Source organism: Takifugu flavidus, chromosome 5, assembly GCF_003711565.1.
Source record: "Takifugu flavidus isolate HTHZ2018 chromosome 5, ASM371156v2, whole genome shotgun sequence".
In the NCBI taxonomy this organism is placed as follows: Eukaryota; Metazoa; Chordata; class Actinopteri; order Tetraodontiformes; family Tetraodontidae; genus Takifugu; species Takifugu flavidus.
In genome coordinates, this window is record NC_079524.1 from 11,779,827 (window position 1) to 11,798,493 (window position 18,667).

Sequence of the window (18,667 nt, forward strand, 5' to 3'; positions counted from 1 at the left end):
GAGACAAACGTTAGACTGGACAGCATGAACTAGTAACTAGAAAATGAGACAGTTTCATTATAATGTCAGGTTTTACATATTATTGTGGTTGCTTCCAACATTTTGCTGTTTCTTCTTCCTTTCCAACAAGAAGACTCCTGACAGGTGAGGCCCAATGATTCATTGTCTAATTTGAACCAATTTGTAAAAAGGACTTCAAAATGAGAACTTGATTGATCCCCCTTGCTGTCATTGTCCTCTGTGGCCTGTCGGGATGTGAGGCTGAGTCATTCCTGCTCACAGGCCGCCGCAGCAGCTGTAAATAGGCCGAAAATCCAAAATGTTAAAGATGCGGGCTGCTACCAGGTTTGACCTGTGATTACATCAGCGTGTCAATCATCTTTTTGACAGTTAAATGTCAGAGTCCACTGCCAACAGCTGCCCTCGGGTCTGATCCACACATGCTGCATTAGACGTGACAGGTAACACCATTAACTGTCCCAGTTTGGAGCCAAATTGTGCCATTGAACAGAACAGGCGTAATCTTCTCTGTCAATCATTTGTAGCCAAATATCTGCCGCTGAGACGCAAATTAAAGCTGAGGGCCAGTGGCTGCTGATTGCCCTCGTCTTTTCAAAGGCCAGAGGGACGTAAACATCGAACATCTTGTCTTTCTGAAGAGGGAGAAGAGTGACCGTAACCTTAATAATGTGACCCAGTCAGGCCTGGATGGAGGCGGCAAACAGCTCACTTAAAAAAAACCTCATTCCAAGAAAGGACAAAAAGACAACTGAAGAAAAACTATCTGATGTAACTGCTTTATGTTGAGAGAAGCATGAATAAGAGGTAAAAAAAATAGCACAGAGAAGGTCGATCTTTTTATTACTTGCTTTTCATTCACACATTTAAAGACTGAGTAAACACATTTCACAAATGAGCACCTCAACAGCTCCAAATATGAAAAGAGAACTCTGTGAAGAGACCGACTGATGAACTGGAGGAAGGAAACGTCACATTCCATTTCTCATCTTTGTTTCCTGTAGAGCAAAATAAAAAAAAACACCTCAAAGACTAAAACAGGGTGTCTGTTAGAAGCCCGTGTTCAAACATCCTGAAACAGAGAACGAGGTCATATCACTTTGTTGTTATTGACATGGACAGGCTTATTTCTCTGCAGAGCAACACATGTTACAGATTTAAATGGCATGTATTCACCCAAGGCTGTGTTATGGCTGGGCTTAGAACATCAATAGCATCACCTCCCTGCATACAATAATAGACACCAAAGCTCTCCTCCCCTTGGAGGCGTCTGCCTTCACCTGTGATCTCCAAAAAAGACTTGGGGTAAATAAATAAATGCTAATAATAGCAGTAATAAGCACTTCTTCAGCTTGCTTCCTGTTTGGATTGTTAAAGGTTGGATGCTGAAGAGGAATATGACCTTTATTTTGTTTTTAACATAAAGCTGAACTCTGCTGAAGGAAGGAGTCTATTATTTTTAGCTTTTTTCATAAGCAGTTGTCAAGGTTTGTTCCCATTTCAATGTGTACCAAAGATCAAATAGGTGTTCTTTTATGCGTGGAAGGAGACAACCCCCACAGTTTGTGAATATGTGTAAGATGTTGGATTTGTTGATCAAGCATGTTGAACCTGATACACATGATAGATATTTTCTTTCTTCCTAGATAAAAGGAGCAGGCGCCCCATACAACAAAAGTGTAAGGTTAACATAAATATTGTAATTCCTGTTGTCAATCTTGAACTTCCTTTTTAGAGGGGGAGTCTGTGTATGTTGAGAGTGCAAAAGAATGGTTACTTTCTAAAAAATAAATTTAAAAAAGATCATCTGTTCTCAGAAGAACCAAAGTTTAGCATAATGTTGCCGCCTCAATGCCTCTGGGGGCATTTCTGTCTGTCATATTTAAAAAGTGCATTAGACTGATTGGCCATGCGTGTGACTGCTGACCCAAAAACCAAATCTCTGTACAGTTATACATTTTAAAGAGCAGTAATCACCTTCTGCCTGACAAAATACCTCCAGTTTCCTACACTTTCTTAAGGTCTACAAAACATTTATGAAATTCAATTAATCCTTTATAGTTCCCGACACACATTTAAAATCCAAAAATTGTTACTTTAGTTTTTCGTTCACGATATAACAGAAGATCGACACTAGGTGGCGTCATATTTCATATTTCAAGACAACTACAATCTGTGACTGACAGGTCCAGTAGACCAATACCATCCTGCAGAATCTGGGGATTGTCCTATCAGAACAGCGAATGGGCGGTGATCCCTCGGGTTGATGGATTAATTTAGACTTGTTTCGACGTCGAGCCAGGTAGAAGAAATAGCGCTCCACTTTAATGTAAGTAGTTTCTACCACAATGTCAACTATTTGCGCTCATGATGTTTAACAAAATCTGCAAAATCTTCCTTTTCTTTAGTTTATACTTGCGTTTAATTGGGTTTTTAGCCTCACGTTTAATTGCTTGGTCACGTGATTTGTTAGCTAGATAGCTACCTAGGTATTTTCACTTTTTTGTTGTTGTTCAAGCAAGGTGACCTCGGTTGTTAAGGTGAAAAGTTTTTATTTATTTTATTGGACGGATTAATAAGCACCCTGGTTGACGGTGACATTAAAGTAAGTTTGGAGGCTGAGGATTAAGGCGCCATATTGTCTGGCTAATAACCGTTGCCGCTAAATTGTCAGACAACTTTAAATGGCCTTTAAATGGTCAATTTAAACAACGATCTCTTTTTGGGTTTTGAAATGGGAGAAGAGGGAGGAGATCGAGCCAATACGCCCAAGCCTCCATCACGAAAAAGCGACGAAACGGGCGCAGTTTGAATGAGTGCGATCGGTCCAGAAATATGAAGGAAAAAACGTGTTGGAAATCTAAATCAAAAATAATGTAAAAGAAAAAATCCTCAGGTCATGATGGTGTTGGTCACATTGTGTCATTGATGTACAATAAATCCTCTGTTACTAAAATGGGAGCGGTTTACTCACTGTATAGATGTACTCGTTATGTAAACTTCTGCAATTTAATTTCACAGCTGACCAATGGACTCGAACACGCCGCCTGACCTCGAGAGGATGACGGGCGTTCCGCCGTTGGGACGCGGAAGAGCAATGCAGCCTCTGCAGGTTTTTGCAGGACATGGTAGAGGGCTGTCCCTCTCCGCAGGAGCGCTGGGTATAGGACAGACCAGAAGTTTCCCCAGTTCCCATGATACTTCCCAAGGACGGGGAGAGACACTCCCACCTACTCAACCCGTGTGTGGACGTGCACAAGGACTGGTGGCACAGTCAGACCAAGGCAGAGGCCTTCTCCTTTCAACTGGGGAAGCAAAAGTAGGGGTGGCAAGAGGTGCCATCTTCCAGGGTCTGAAGCCACAACAGCAACCAGGCACTCTATCTGATCCCATAACCCAACATGTAACGCAAGAGCCTGCTGCTACGAAACCGGTGTAGATTAGATGCTTGCTTTCCCCTTAAATTCCACATAAAGCCTCTGTGCCACGCGTCGCCATTAATCGGGTGCGACATGCTCGATCACAAATGCACTTGACAATTATTACTACTCAATTTAAACACCTCAGAAACCTGAGCTGACAATTAACTGGATGGTTGAACCCGACGTTCACACCCAAAACTCATTTTGGTTTGTATCCTTGTAGAAAGGCTCCACGGTGTTTGTAAAAAATAATTCCACTTTAACCATCAATTTCTCCTTGTCTATCTTTCCTCGGAACCTCGCTTTTACAACGTGCGTAATAGGATGTGAACTGTCCATACACAGGATTGTCGTATCGTAGCATTTACCATGTGTCGTGTGTGTTTTCGGTGTGGTGAACATCGTGGAGGCGAAGTTGCTGAAAAATAAAACTGGAGAGTACCTCCACCACAGCGGAGCGCCGTGGTGCCTCTGGGACGCACTGAGGCACTCGCTGTGGAAATGCAGCTACTCACTAGAATGGAAGTGTATCTGCTTCACAGTGCGAGATGCTTTATGTGGAAATTGGGGGTCACTTTTCTCTGGATATATTTCCCCATATTATGAAAGCTAACGCCTTTGGCTGTTTGCAGGTGGGACTGCCAGCACATGCTGAAAGATCAGCACTTGTCTCCATGTTCAGAGGAATAGGCATTGATCACGCTTTGATCCCACTGGGAAGAGGATTGTGTCCTGTGGGTCAGTAAAGTTCATTGAAAAATCACTGTATCGGCTTCACCAGTAATATCAGTGGAATTCTAAATTTGTAGTGTTTATGTTCTACATGATCCATTCTGGTGAACTTAATTTTTTTGTGCAGGAAGAGAAACGGGAGAGGTGAAGCCACTGGAAGGTTCCCCGGTAAGTGGGATAAGTAGACCAGAGAGCAGGCACCAACCTGAGGAGATGATGGGGAGAGGAAGTAGGTATGTAATCAGGAGAGACAAGTGGTCCTGAAGTGATTTTGTGGGACACTCGTGTGTAAGGAGAATTCTGTGGAAGTGCTTGGGTAACATTCAGGAGTCTTATATTTTTGAGCTTCTCTATAGTAGTTTACCTTTAATTTTCAGCATACGTTTCAAAAACCCTTCCACCCCCTGATCTTACAGTTTCAGAAGCCCAGCCTTTTCTCACCAGACGATGGTGGGGATTGGAAGAGCTGCGGTTCCCCAAATGGCAGCAGGGAGAGGTTTTTTAGTAGGTCTCACTCCTCCTGGAGCTGACAAACAGGCACACACAATCTGTGAGAGTCAACCTACTGGTAAGAAATACAGCAAAATGTCTCTTGGATACTTGCCTTGTCCTTCTGTTTTAATAACATAAGAGATGTCTAGATGATATCTAAGAAGATAACTGCATTTTAGAATGCAAATAATGTCATGAACTTTGACCTCAGCACCGACCACTGAAGACGTATTTGATGTTCCTGCTGTTGAACCTGTGAAGAAGGAGCTGAAAATGGAGGAAGTTCGGTAAATATTCTTAAAGAGAAGGCAAAATGCACATCAAATCCCAGTGTCTTGACGTTCACAATGATGCTGTGACAACTGCTCCTGTATCAAGACCGTTAGCAGCTGTATTGATAGGAGTTGGATGAATGATCGTGTGGCGATGAATGTCGTGTTCTCCATCTGATATCAGCAAACCGCTTGACAAGAGTGGAACAAAAGGAACTCCTTTAGCCATTGGCTCAAACCACATCCCAGTAAACTGCAGGAATGAAGCCGTTTATCAATACCATGTTTCATTCACGTAAGTATCGCTGTGAATGTTACGTGTTGAGCAATAGTTTAACTGTTAAGTGTTCAGGTTGCAATTAATGTCTACACAGATGGTTTTCAATAGTTTTGTTATTTCCTGTATTAAAATAAATCCACAGATGCATTTTGAAAGGGTATGTTTTTTGAAACGATTCTTTCCCGTATTGGGTGATTTCTTGCAGTCCCAATATTGAATCAATGGCCATGCGTTTTGCCATGATGGAGGCTCACCGCTCCACCACAGGGAGCGTCGTAGCTTTCGATGGCTCCATACTCTACCTGCCTGTTAAGTTGGACAATGTATGTTTCAGTAGTTGAGTCTCCAGGGCATTTGGGTTAGGGTTGGGGAGTGTCAGGGAATTCTAACGAATTTATTTTTCCATTGTGTTTGCAGGAGGTTCATCTCAAAGCTGTGAGACGCACTGATGGAGAGGAGATACAAATTAAAATCCAGATGACGAAGATTTTACCACCCACCTCTGACTTGTGTCTCCCGTTCTACAACGTTGTGCTGAGGAGGTAATCTTTTGTTAACAGGTTTCCAAACATGACCTGAACTCAGGGAGCAAAATCTGAATTAAATGAATTTATTTCAATGTACACAGACATTAAAATAGATCAATTTTGTGTGTTAAGGAAACTTAATGCAATTGGAAATGAAGCTATTGAATATATCCAATTTAAATTGCATTAGGTGTCTGAGAGATATAATGGAATTGTACACAAGCTCGCATTAGTTCCCATGTTGACTCAGATCTGGCTGTGGAGGGAAAATGCGTATGAAAGTGAGACTGCTGGAGAAATAAATAAAATGGAATTACTTGCCACATCTTCTGTCAGGTTTTACACTGGTGTTGGTTTGTCATTCAAGGGTAATGAAAATCATTGGCCTGAAGCTGGTGGGGCGAAACCATTACGATCCCGAAAGTGCCATCATCATCGGAAAACATCGGTAAGAGTCGCAATCGGAAAGACGAAGGCAACGGCTTCAGTCTCTTCATTATTCTCGGTTTTTCTAGGCTGCAGGTGTGGCCGGGCTATTCCACCTGCATCAAACACACAGACGGAGGCCTCTACATGTGTGTCGATGTCTCTCACAAAGTCTTGAGGAACGACTCGGTAATGGACATCATGTGAGTTACGGAGTTTGGAATATTGACCACATGTTATTTCGCGTGGCTTAGCTATGGTTTGGTGTGTTTGATAACATTTCTTGGCACCGAGTTAGAAATTGGCTCTGATTAATATTAAATTCTACAGGACATTTCATGTTTAATTCAAGAGTACTTTATTGATCCCTTTAGGGGGTGTCCATCAGGGAAATTAGCATCTCCAAAGAAACGTACAGCACTGTACAAAATTTCCCACCACCATTACACCCCATTAAACCTATTAAAGATAATAAAAATATAATAAAATAAGCAATAAAATAGAATAAATTAAAAATAGAATATGAATATAAATATAAAACTATAAAAACTATAAAAATGCAACTTCAAACAGTACATGCAGTGAATACAGTTACATGAGATGCTTCATACTGATGGACATGTGAGTCATGCATATTTGAATATGGTATATCCATAGCCTGTCTATTGTGAACATCCTTAACACTTCTAACACTGCACTGTGGGGACCCGGTGGGATTGCAGGGTAAATGTGGGGGCAGCCTTTTCCAGATAGAGTGGCTCATCTATCAGATGTGCAGTCTTTTACAAAGTCTTGGCAGTCCTCTCTTACTCAGAATTGGAAAAAAAAATGTCTTTAATGCCAGGAATACATTATACCATCAAAGCAAAGAAAACTTTCAAGAGGAATGCACCAAAGAACTCGTCGGCAGCATCGTTATCACCCGCTACAACAACCGCACCTACCGGGTTGATGATATCAAGTGGAACCAATCCCCCAAAGACACCTTCACTTTAATGGATGGCACCAAAACCACTTTTGTGGAGTACTACAGGTGACAATGATCCATCACATCGGTGAAAGAGAAAATTACACTGCCCTTTTGTGTTCTGTGATAACGTTTGCTCATTGGACACTGGGCTTCCTCGTGTCGACAGTAAGAACTACGGGATTACAATTAAAGAGGTCGACCAGCCCCTGCTCCTGCACTGGCCAAAAGAGAGGTCGAAACCAGGAGGGAAGGTAAAATTGAATCACCCTCTCATTTTACACAATAAATTTGAGCAAATGTAAAGAAGTTGTGATGTAAAACATGTATAAAATTTGTTGAAACACTCGAATGATGATTTGTCCCAGAGAGTGATCAAAAATCTGTGTTTAGTTCTTTAAATATACATAAGATCTCTTCCTTTTTTGATGTACGATAATTTGGCAGCAGTGTATTGAATATTTGAGGAATTTGCCACCAAAGGTGAGATGTGCAGACGCCACCACCTGGATGGAGATGGTATTACAGGTGATATTACAGGGAGTACTTTAGATATAATTGAAATGTTAATAATGTTTTGTTTTTTAGCAAATCAGCAGTGGGGAGATCCTTTTGGTGCCAGAGCTGTCCTTCATGACAGGAATCCCTGACAAAATGAGGAAAGACTTCAAAGCTATGAAGGTGCTCTAGCACGTTTTTCACTAACCTTTAGGTATAACATATCATCCGTGACCTTTCTGCTTTGGTTTTGTAAAAACTTCATCACAGCCTAACATAAATTTCCCTTTGTGATATTTGCTCGAGTTTCCTCTGTGAACCAGCTGCTTTTTGTCTTGTGTAGTGTGTCTAAGAGCGAAGACACTTGGAACTTAAGACATTTTCTTGAATGGTGTCTTTTGAACAAAATGGTCTTCCCTGCTGTCTGCTGATCTACAGTCAGCGTTCTTTGTCTCTGTCGTGCAAAGCTCAGAGTAAATTGTCAGGGTGCCGTTGGTGCTTTTAGAAGCTTGTGATCAGCTCAGCTGTTTTACATAATACACAGAATGAGAACAACTGCATAATAGGTGGGCAAAGTGCCTCACTTTGTTAAGAGAACCATCCTAAGAGTTTAAAGGTGACTCTCATGTTCTTTTCCTCAGGGCTGGACTCATTTATTCAGCTGTGCACTGTGCCGTGTTTCTCTTGTATTGCAGGACCTGAATATGCACATCAGTGTAACTCCAGAACAGCACACACACTCGGTCAAACAGCTGCTGAAGAACATCAGCACAAACCCTGAGAGCGTAAAGCAATTGGGGCAGTGGGGGCTGGAGATCGGCTCACAAATCTTGATGGTGAGTGTGCGTTACTGTTGCGTTAGATTACAATTGTCCTCTGTTCTTTGCACATGCCTCCAAGTTTGCCGCTGTTCTGCGTCGTTCTACATCAGCAGTATTGGTTTCCTGTTTTGCAGATTCAAGGTAGAAGTCTACCTCTTGAAACCATCTGCCTCCAGACTTCATCTTTTACAACAGGCACCGATTTTTCCTGGTCCAGAGAGGTTGTCAGATATGTCTCCATCAGCTGTGTGAGGAATTGTCTCATTCTGGACAGTCTAAATTCCTTTTTCTGATGGTGACATGTGTGCATATTGACATACACCCCCCCACCCCAAAAGAGTGCCGATTGACTCCTTTTTTATTCATTTTATTTTAGATTCCCCTCAGTATCTGGGCTATCTTCTATCCTCGCCGCTGTGCAGAGCAGACTGAGGAGCTGGTTACAACCTTAAAGAAGGTGGCCGGACCTATTGGTGTTCATATGGAGAAGCCCATGTGGGTGGAGCTGAGAGATGATCACACTGACACTTATGTCAAGAGCATTCAGTCTCACCTCAATAGCCAGGTATGACATAATGGTTTGGCCTATATCTGCTGTCGTTAACTGGCATGAATTGAAGCTTTGCCAGACAAGTGCAATGACTGCAACTAAGTGTTGTACTTGCAGGATGCATGAGGTGTAGTTTAATCAATCAATAGTGGGATTGATCAAATAATTGTAATTGTTATTCATTTAAGGATTTGGCAGAACCTTATTTGTGTATGCCAGTACATTAGGATTAAGAACAGCTTTGATTTCCTTTATTTTTGCGTGTGAGCAGGAAGCCTCCTGCACCTCGTTGTGGTGTAATGCTGCCACCTTTAGGTCAAACCTGTGACAACACTCAAACGTCACAAGAAGACTTTTCATTCTCTTTTTCTGGCTTGTTTAACTGGGACATTTAAATATATCTATGGTTTTATGTTGTCCTTAAAGTTTAAATGAATGTTTTTGTGGTTGTGTGATTGGTTTTGACTGAGTTATTTGTAGTTTTTGTGATGCTCTTTATTTCAGCCAAATATACAGCTTGTAGTGTGCATCATAATGGGCAACAGAGATGACCTTTATAGTGCCATAAAGAAGATCTGCTGTGTCAAAAATCCCATTCCATCCCAGGTTTGCAACACTGTCCACTGTCTGTACACATTTTATGTGAAGCATTGGGCACTGAATGTTTTTAATTTTGTTTTTCTCCATTAGGCTATAAATGTGCGAACAATTTCCCAACAAGCAAAGTTAAAAAGTATCGCACAGAAGATTCTGTTGCAAGTGAACAGCAAGTTGGGAGGAGAGTTGTGGACTGTCGGTATTCCTCTGGTGAGTGGTTATCAAGATGTGTGTGTGTGTGTGTGTGTTTATACATTTATCATCATAATTAACATAAATGTATATTTGCTAGAAAAATCTGATGGTGGTTGGAGTTGATGTTCATCATGACACCAGCAAGAGGCATCACTCAGTCATGGGGTTCGTCGCAACTGTCAATGGGTGAACTTTTTGTCCTACACTTATCCAGCGACACAAATTGCATCATCAGATAAACGATGTTCTGGTTTTATCACGTTTATTGACACTTTCTGCTGTAGAACTCTGACCCGCTGGTACTCCAGAGTGATGTTCCAGACACCCAACGAAGAACTGATTCATGGCTTTAGAATATGCTTTGTTGCAGCACTGCAGAAGTACTACGAGGTTTAGTGGAGAAACACATCTTATCTGGCTCATACTCTTGGCGGTATATCCAGGAGAAAACTTTCCTGATCACCCGTCCTTGTGTCTCTGTCTTCTTGGTGCAGGTGAACCACAACCTGCCCGACAAGATCGTGGTGTACCGGGACGGCGTGTCAGAGGGGCAGCTGAGTTTGGTGGAGCAGTTTGAGATTCCACAGCTGATCAAATGTTTCAACAACTTCCCCAACTATGCTCCAAAGCTGGTTTTCATTGTGGTCCAAAAACGCATCGCCACAACGCTTTATTCCTGTGCGGCAAACAACTTTGGCATACCTCCACCTGGAACTATTCTGGATCACACCCTTACTCAGAGAAAATGGTGGGTTTTGAATGCGTCTTCAAACGCAGCGTATTTCCTGTTGGACGCTACAGGTTTGGTTTGTGTTCAGGGTGGATTTCTACTTGATGTCCCATCACATCCGCCAGGGTCACGGAGTCCCGACACACTACATATCGTTGTACAACACAACAAACCTGACTCCAGACCATTTGCAGAGGTATCGCTGCTCTTTGTGAGCACTGCCAACATGTTATAGTAAGGATTGAAGGTAATCTAAATATTAACCAAATCACTTTGATGTCCACCCAGGCTCACTTTTAAGATGTGTCATTTGTACTGGAACTGGCCTGGGACCATTCCTGTCCCGGCTCCATGCAAGTACGCCCACAAGCTGGCCTACCTGTCGGGCCAGTACCTGCACGCGGAGCCATCCATCCAGCTATCGGATAAGCTCTTCTTCCTCTGAGCTCTTGCAGTGTCCTGCACATCCTGTTCCCGAGTTGAGCGCTTCAGTTCCTGAATCTGTTCCAGAAATGTTCAAATCCAGCTACCCCTGTTTTCTAAATTCTGTACTTACTTTGTAACATGAGACGTTTTCTCCTTCCTTCCATTGAGTCCAAACCACAATGTTAGTTTGACTGTCTTTTAGCCTTTTGTTAATATTTGACGAGACACTTCTTCTGCTTACATTAGATGAGTGATGTCATTGCAGTCTCGGAGAGGCCGACATGGAAATGAATACCTAGGACTGTTGATGATCAGTATAGTGGGCCATACTCTCTGTGCATTTCCAGCAGTGGACATTTTGGTTCCTTTTGATGACGTGGATTTAATTTCTTCATCCTGTGGACGCTAATACATGTTTTTGATTAACATTCATGAATCCTGAGTTTTACAGGAGAAGTGTTGAAGTTTAATGTCATTAATGCAGATTTTTGCATTTAATCATTAAAGCTTTAATGTTATATATCCAATCCTTTATTTTCACCTCATGGTGTTCTGCCCTGTGTTCTTCATCTAATGGGATACTTGCTTCCGGCTTTTCCGATTGTTGAGATTTGTAATGTTTTTGAATATATTGGTTATGCAGCAGCTTCTCCAACTCTTGCCATTTCATGGACGTCCCTGCTGGAGACATCAGATCCTGGAGACTTGAGGAACCTGAAATTCCTCCATTCTGCTGTTCCTTCATTCTTTAAATTCACAGTTTTGCATCACCTTGGCCTCCTGTAAATATGCATGTATTCCTACTATATATAAAATAATCCATGTCAGCCGTGTGATTTAAATAAAATGGGCCTCTGCGTTTGTGCTGATTAGAACAATATTGACTTGCTGGAGACGCAGGCGTGAAGGTTCGTAATGAGACTCGCCTTGTTCAGGTGTGTCTGCTGGGGCAGCTAAAGGTTAGAGGCCAGCAGGTGCGCCAACTGAACAATTTCCTCCTTTCTCCTGTTATTCAAATGTGCGGGGATGGAAAAAGCAACAGGGAACCTGACTTGTGGGATGGACAAGGAAACTGGCACCATGTAAAATTCTGCGGGTTCTGTGAGGATTTACCGACCTGTTGGCTGGAAGAATTTAGACAAGGTGAGAAGATAAAGCTGCAGATTTCGTCGTGAGTGTTTTGTCTTAAAATCTCTGCCGCTTCAATCCATCTCATTTTGTAAACCAGATTCTAATAAACTCGACACGCAAATTACGCGAAAACGGTTTTTGTTTTCCGTTAATTCCATCGTGTTTGAAATGGCCCGTTTTAAATGTTGCTTCTTGAGTTTCTGGTAGGACTTAAAAAGACAAGTCTTTCAGTTCCTTTGATCTTCATATTGCCGTTTGATCCTTAGATCCACGCGGGAGGCTGCGTGTCAGTTTGGCTTTTTCGAGCGGGGATTTCAACTTCAGCTCACGTTTGTGCACCATGAGTGTGTTCTAAAGGTTCTGCTGCAGGTATGTGACTGCACCTTGGGAACATGGCTGCAGTGTATCTTTGTTCTCCCTGTATGTTTCCCAGCAGGAGTCCAGGCTGGTTTGCATGAAACAAAGAAAATGGTGCCATGCAAATATGACAACCCCCCCCCCGCGTGTGTGTGCGCGCGTGCGTGCGTGTGTGTGTGTTTGTTTTGCTGCCACGATGCAATGTTTAGTTCTTATTTTTTCTAAAAAGGTGTCTATTCTTTAGGCAAATTGCGACTGAAAAACAGTTTATACTCCTGATTCTTACCCCACCCCCCCCCCCCCCCACTTTCACTAGTTCATAAGATTGAAGACCTGAAGAAAGTTTGAGAAGTCCGGCTCACGGAACTGTGCTCCTACATTCATGAATTCTTACGGGACCCCAGATCCAAGTGACGTCGCCTCCTTGGGTTCGCAGCCGTCTCTGCCGCTGTATTCCTCTCGCGACCCTCTTTGTGACCCCTCCCGTGATCCAGCTCTCCTGGCCACGCCGTCGCCACCGTCAGCCGTCCAAACGGGCCACAGTTGCGTGTCGGTTGTGAGATTTGCTCCCTTTCAGGTTTCCTCAGGCCCAAATCTGATCCCATCCCCAGATCACTCCACCTCCATGCTCCCAGGGGTTGATCCAGGCTTTGGTCTCGGACCCGGCCAGCCAAACACGGGTCAAACTCTGCCACCAGAAACCCCTTCTACCCCCAACCTTTTCCCTGCCCCCACCTACCAGGTCTCTGTGATCATCCCATCCCCGGACCTCCATCTGTCCCCCCTCCAGTCCCGCTGCTCGGAGAACACGTGCCCGGACCTGGAGTGCGCCATCTGCTTCAGCCAGTTCAACAATGTCTTCCGCTGTCCCAAGATGCTTCAGTGCAGACACACGTTCTGCCTGGAGTGCTTGGCACGCATCAACGTCAAGTCGGCCCAGCCCAGCACCATCCAGTGCCCCCTCTGCCGCGGGGTCACCACGTTGCCTGCGCTCGGGCTGCCCAGGCTGGCTACAGACGCGAGCGTGTTGACCTACCTGCCGGCCGCGATGCAGAGAGTCTACAGCATCCGCTTCCTGCGCAACAAAGGGAGGCTTCAGGTCAAAAGGTCAGGCTGTTGACCGTAGAATTCAATTATCCACCACAGGAAGAGAAAGTCATATCCTTTTTCCTGTCAAGATCTTTTGCAGGTATGCGAAGATGGCGTCGGAGGTCAGCCCGCTCTCTAGACGTCGGGCTTCCCAGCCCACCCGCGAGGGATCGCGACGCAGCGAGCGGTGTGAGTGAGGCTCTGAGTCGGCTGATGGGAAGGCCGGCGTGCCGAGCCTTCCTCCTGACATCTGTGGTGTTGATGATTGTCCTGCTGATGGGCATTATCGTCTTCCTCTTCACCTTCAGACCAAATGACAAAAGTGAGTAACGTCGCGTTGCGTCAAGTCCTGCCTCTGCGTAAGTCTGTGATGGAAAAACGCAAGGGATTCCGGAGTGAGCTGTAGAATTCCACCTTCTCTGGGGATTTATGTGTAGTCTGTGAGCCACATCTGGTTCACTTCTGCTGCTACTAAGCTGAAAACTGATCCAGATGTGTAACATTCATCATCCCCAGACTGCAAGAAGATAAAGAGGGATTGCATCATTTATTTTTTTTCTGGAATAATGGGAACTCTTGAGCTGAAATGGACTATTAAACACTACAGAACACAGCTTTATACACATTTCTAGGGATGACCTGCAGCACTGAAGTGAAGCTGGACTTTTTGACTGCCTGATGTCATCAGTTCTTATTTGGAATAACGTTCAACGATTTAACCCAGTTTAGACACAAACTGGGTAAGGCTAGATGTACATAACCCTGCCAGCAGGTGGCGCTGTCTGCTAGCTGTTGGCATTTTGAAAGGCTTTGTTCCACGTTTGAATCTGACTAAACAGGGGCCCTGAAAATGATCTGAGACAACCTTCGCTGTGACAGGAAGGAGCTAAATATTTCATAGTTGTCTTCTGTGGTACTTTTTGTCCCACAAACTCCCAAACCACTTTCTTTACCTAAAACTGTTGCTTATACCGACTGACGTTCAGCACAACTAATTTTAATTGTTTTAATATTGTAATGTTCCTTTTGTAGCATAGGTTCTGTCAGTTGTCAAAAAAAAATCTTAAATCTGATTCCATGTGTTGGGGGGGGGGGGTTGTCTTGTTTTAGTGCAACACACAAAATAAATGATTTTATATATTTATGGAACTTTTTAGTAGGACGTGTACTCCATTGTCACTTTAAAGCTTAAATAAATTTATAATTGCAGCTTTCACAAAGATGTCGTTTTTCATTTGGTATGCTCTTTAAAAAGGCAGTTCTTTACAGGAAAGCTCCCAATTTTGTTAAACGGGTTTTATTTTGGGAGGTGTTTGAAATCTCAAACTCCTATAATCTGCCCACCAAGAGATCACAGCAGGCAATAGAATCTACTGATGTATGTTGTGTTGTCAAATTACTGTCCAAAACAATGTTTTTGCTGTTTAATTTATGTACTTGGAGAACATTTTAACTACACTAATGCTGAAAAATGGAGACAACACTGTCCTCTGCTGTTGGGAAGATCTAGAGAACTTAAAAATAGTTTATGATCAGTATCATGTGACCTTTCAGGATTATCCATCCTGAAGTTCATTCTCGAACATTTTGTTTTTTCAGCTAAATGTTAGTGACTAAACTCCAGGACAGAGCTTGTTTTACTGTTTCACTTGGTTTGAAAAATGTGTTATAGGAGTATTTCTTGACAACATTCTTGACACTAGCTTCACTACAGGGAAAAGGTGAAGGTGTTGGCCACCCTGTGGGCTCCAGTGTTTAGTGTGATTCATTACTGATTCATTACATTACACCAGAAAAGTAAAAAAAAAAAAAAAAAATCCCACAAAACTGAATTTAAATAGACAATTTCAAGGTTGCAGAATGTTATTGCCCAAAAGCTTGAACTGACATGGTTCTGTCATCTTATTTTGACTTGTAGGTAATGGAAAATCTGGAAGATTGAAGCTTTGCACATCCAAAAATAATGTAAAATAAATAGAATAGCTGTTGTGATTAAGAATGTCAGTATCTTAATTTTGTTTTCATGCATCCTGTCAGTGAAAGTAGGGATGTGACAATCTGACCTCATTCATAAGTGTGTCTACTTGTCAGCCAATGTTCATTTTCTAAAATCAAAAGTGGATTTTAACTCTTTTTAAAACCAATCTGATTCTAAAGAGAAAACAATGACATTCATTACAAATGTCTCCCTCTATCTCGACACCTTCATTTTTCACCACAAAGTGCTTTATATTTCCATTTGTGTTTCTGTTGGCTTCTTCTATAAAACACACACATAAACACACACTTCTATCTTTGTGAGGACTTTGCCTTACTTAATGGAGTCTCTTCCCTTGCTCTGATCCAAACCGTGACCACGACATAGCATGAGGAAGCCTTAAGTCGCCTTAAACCACAACAATCCTTTGTAGCTGTGAGGTCCAGCTAAAATGTCCTCACTTGTCAAAAATGAAAGTATATCCTGGTGCTCACAGCTCAGGTAAAGAGGATGAAGGTTCCAGCCACTAGGGTCCGGTTGATCAGAAAGCATCAGTTTAGATTGGGAATGTAAGTCATTTCATGAAGACAGCAGGTCGGTTGGTGTAATGGGATATCTGGAATGATGTCAACACGCAAGACATCAATGTGCACAATGTATGCACAATGTAAACAAACCAGCAGCTCCACAAAAAGGGACGCATCCCTGTCACCAGCAGTCATCCCGGTTTGACCTTGACCTCAGACAGCGCCGCCTGGTGCCCAGTAATGGTAGCAAAGTGTCATCAGTCGGTGCTGATGAAATGAGGAAATTGCAGAGGACAGAAATTTCTGTAGGTTTTGCAAGGCAGGAAAACTCTTAGCAGCAGGTCGAAGGTTGAGCGGAGAATTACACGTGACGTTGGCCAAGAGAAACGGAAGTTAGTGTCCTGTTTGGAGCCAGATAGCTGTGCTGTGCTGTGATCTTTTGCGCCCACATGAAAAGGAATGGCGGTTCAAGTCATCCCTGTTACAATTAAGCCATCACCATGAGATGGACCTCCAGGGTATTAGCGGCTATAATAACAGGTCTGGGAATAATTGGCCTCTTATTATTGAGGTGAAATACCAGCGATTATGCTCTAACATGCCCCTGTCTCTTCTTGTTCACTGCAGGTCCAGAGGCCAAGCCTTTCCTCCTGGCAGCAGTGACCCAGCACATCGGTATTCAGATGTTTTGTAGCATCAAACAAACATTCACATGCACAGAAAATTAAACATAAGCTACAGAAGCATCTAGAGAATAATAGTTTATACCCTGGATCTTTTTAATTATAGTTCCAGTTCCCCTTTATTCATCTACCAGTGACCTCATTAGCCAACATCTTTAACCATACTCAGAACTTCCTTCTGCCTGTGAAATCAGTCATATCCTTTCTGAAGCAATCTTTCACTGGTTGTCTTTGTGGTTCATCCTGGAGGAATTATACTTTGGCACAGACATTTCTGCCAATCCTTCCTCTGAATTTAAGCAATACTGTATTAGCTGGTAATTTCCAACTAATACAGGGGCGGAAGCAATAACCCCCCTTTGAGAACTGACAAAGATCAGAAAATACCTTTACCATATAGAATAATGTACTGACATCTGTAATAGATGACACTACAGTGACTTGGAAGAGCGACAACCTCCACAGTCAAGCCGTGGCTGCTTTCGTTTGCATATGTGCCCTTTAACATTGTCTACATTATTGAAGGAGGTCAGAGGTTTGTCTGGGTACTTGTCAAAAGCACGAACATGAGCTGCTCAAGTGTCTAAAAGCATGTTGTGTGAATGAAGGATCCGGTTTTCGTTCTTAGCACAGTGACGCACGTCAGCTTTGAGCCGTCTCAAAGGAGATCTGTGTGAAAATAAACAAGAATAAAAATAGAATCTTGGACAAAAGAGGCTTGTGTCCTTGTCAAAAGAAAGTTACTTTTATTGTTGTGGAGGGGGGGTGTGATTGTCTACAGGTGTTCTAGATTAATCTGTGTAATAACCACCATGCCACCTGGCTTTGGCAGCAGGAGGCTAAAAACAGCTCCTATTTGTGTGAGTGTGTGACCTATTACTGTTTGTTACAATGATTTACAACTAGAGATCGGCAAATTGATTTCATCTTTGATGTAAAATGAGGACAGATTCAGCTGAAAGGACAGAATCGTGACCGTTATCTGTCCCCTTCAGCGACACACGACGAGCAGACAGTTGCCTGCAGACAGGAGGGGTTGCCATGACTCCCAAAATAGTTTCAGCCGACAACAAAAATGTTCTGAGTTGGTTTGGTTCCACCTGTGGGGGAAGACACGTACTCATAGTCAGCATGTATATAAAATGTCTGTATTCTTGTTGAAAGCAGGTTGGAGATGTTGGTCACAGAGAGGAAATCCAGCAGGTCTGACTGAAGCTGATGTGAGAGCAGGAGTTTGGACATCGATCATGCACACGTCGTACTGCAACCAGCACCTATGGAGGCAACCGGCACCTTCACGTCTTCCTCACCCCACCCTCGCCGCTGTCTCCGTGCTTTACACCCCCGCCATGTCCTCTACCCACCTCCCCAATGCAGGAGGCCACCAGGGAGGAAAGACCCAGATCAGGCCTGTCGTTGGCTGCTGCTCCTCTCTGCACGCGTCCTCCTGCAGGTCTTCACAGAGGAGACACACACTTGCACAGGTTGGACTAAAATAGTGATAAGAGCTCTGTTAATTATTGCCTTTTCCTGATCTGTAACTTTCTGTGCCAGATGAAACCTTACGAGCTTTAACTTGCAGATCTCCAGAGTCAGAGTCGGAGCACGCCATCGTCCCGGTCCCAGGAGGGTGATGGCGGTCTGGCCGCAGCTCAGGTACAACCAGGTGAGGAACCCTGGAGGGTTCAGACTGGGACTGGACCATCAGAACCTCAGCAGTGTGTGGTGTCCTGATGGAACAACATTTTACGTATTTCATGTCCCATAGAGCAGAATAAGGGCAGCAAATGAAGAGGACATCCGTTTAAAAGCATTACTGAACATGACCTTGCTGCATGACCCTTAACATGTATTTATTTTAACACAGAAATTAATAAATTGTTTGCTGAATAAATCTCAGTGAGTGATTTTGCTTTGGAGAGCCCATTTTAATTAATAATAGTTACTTG

General features: G+C 43.1%; 2 protein-coding genes across 10 annotated transcripts; both read left to right on the forward strand.

Annotated features, from left to right (window-relative positions):
• The first annotated feature begins 2,232 nt into the window (after positions 1-2,232).
• piwil2 (piwi-like RNA-mediated gene silencing 2) lies at positions 2,233-12,216 on the forward strand. Its single transcript, XM_057033518.1, has 24 exons — positions 2,233-2,347; positions 3,040-3,451; positions 4,073-4,178; positions 4,300-4,405; positions 4,589-4,740; positions 4,876-4,951; positions 5,121-5,231; positions 5,422-5,539; positions 5,634-5,758; positions 6,111-6,191; positions 6,259-6,372; positions 7,014-7,202; positions 7,306-7,390; positions 7,725-7,817; positions 8,330-8,470; positions 8,590-8,703; positions 8,832-9,020; positions 9,510-9,611; positions 9,696-9,812; positions 9,895-9,983; positions 10,082-10,187; positions 10,292-10,545; positions 10,616-10,723; positions 10,816-12,216. The coding sequence occupies exons 2-24, from the start codon at positions 3,047-3,049 to the stop codon at positions 10,970-10,972; spliced, it is 3,138 nt and encodes a 1,045-aa protein (XP_056889498.1). The 5' UTR covers positions 2,233-2,347; positions 3,040-3,046; the 3' UTR covers positions 10,973-12,216.
• On the forward strand, positions 11,960-18,612 carry LOC130526124 (RING finger protein 225). 9 transcript variants are annotated; one of them, XM_057033527.1, is made up of 9 exons: positions 11,960-12,096; positions 12,351-12,453; positions 12,758-13,548; positions 13,620-13,852; positions 16,663-16,710; positions 17,883-18,000; positions 18,096-18,202; positions 18,301-18,384; positions 18,487-18,612. In XM_057033527.1, exons 3-9 carry the CDS (start codon positions 12,824-12,826, stop codon positions 18,507-18,509), a joined length of 1,338 nt encoding a protein of 445 aa, XP_056889507.1. In that variant the 5' UTR covers positions 11,960-12,096; positions 12,351-12,453; positions 12,758-12,823; the 3' UTR covers positions 18,510-18,612. The 9 variants fall into 9 exon arrangements, with proteins under 9 accessions (XP_056889507.1, XP_056889502.1, XP_056889505.1 ...); XM_057033522.1 differs by having other exon boundaries at positions 17,883-18,202; XM_057033525.1 differs by having other exon boundaries at positions 18,301-18,612.
• Positions 18,613-18,667: the final 55 nt, after the last annotated feature.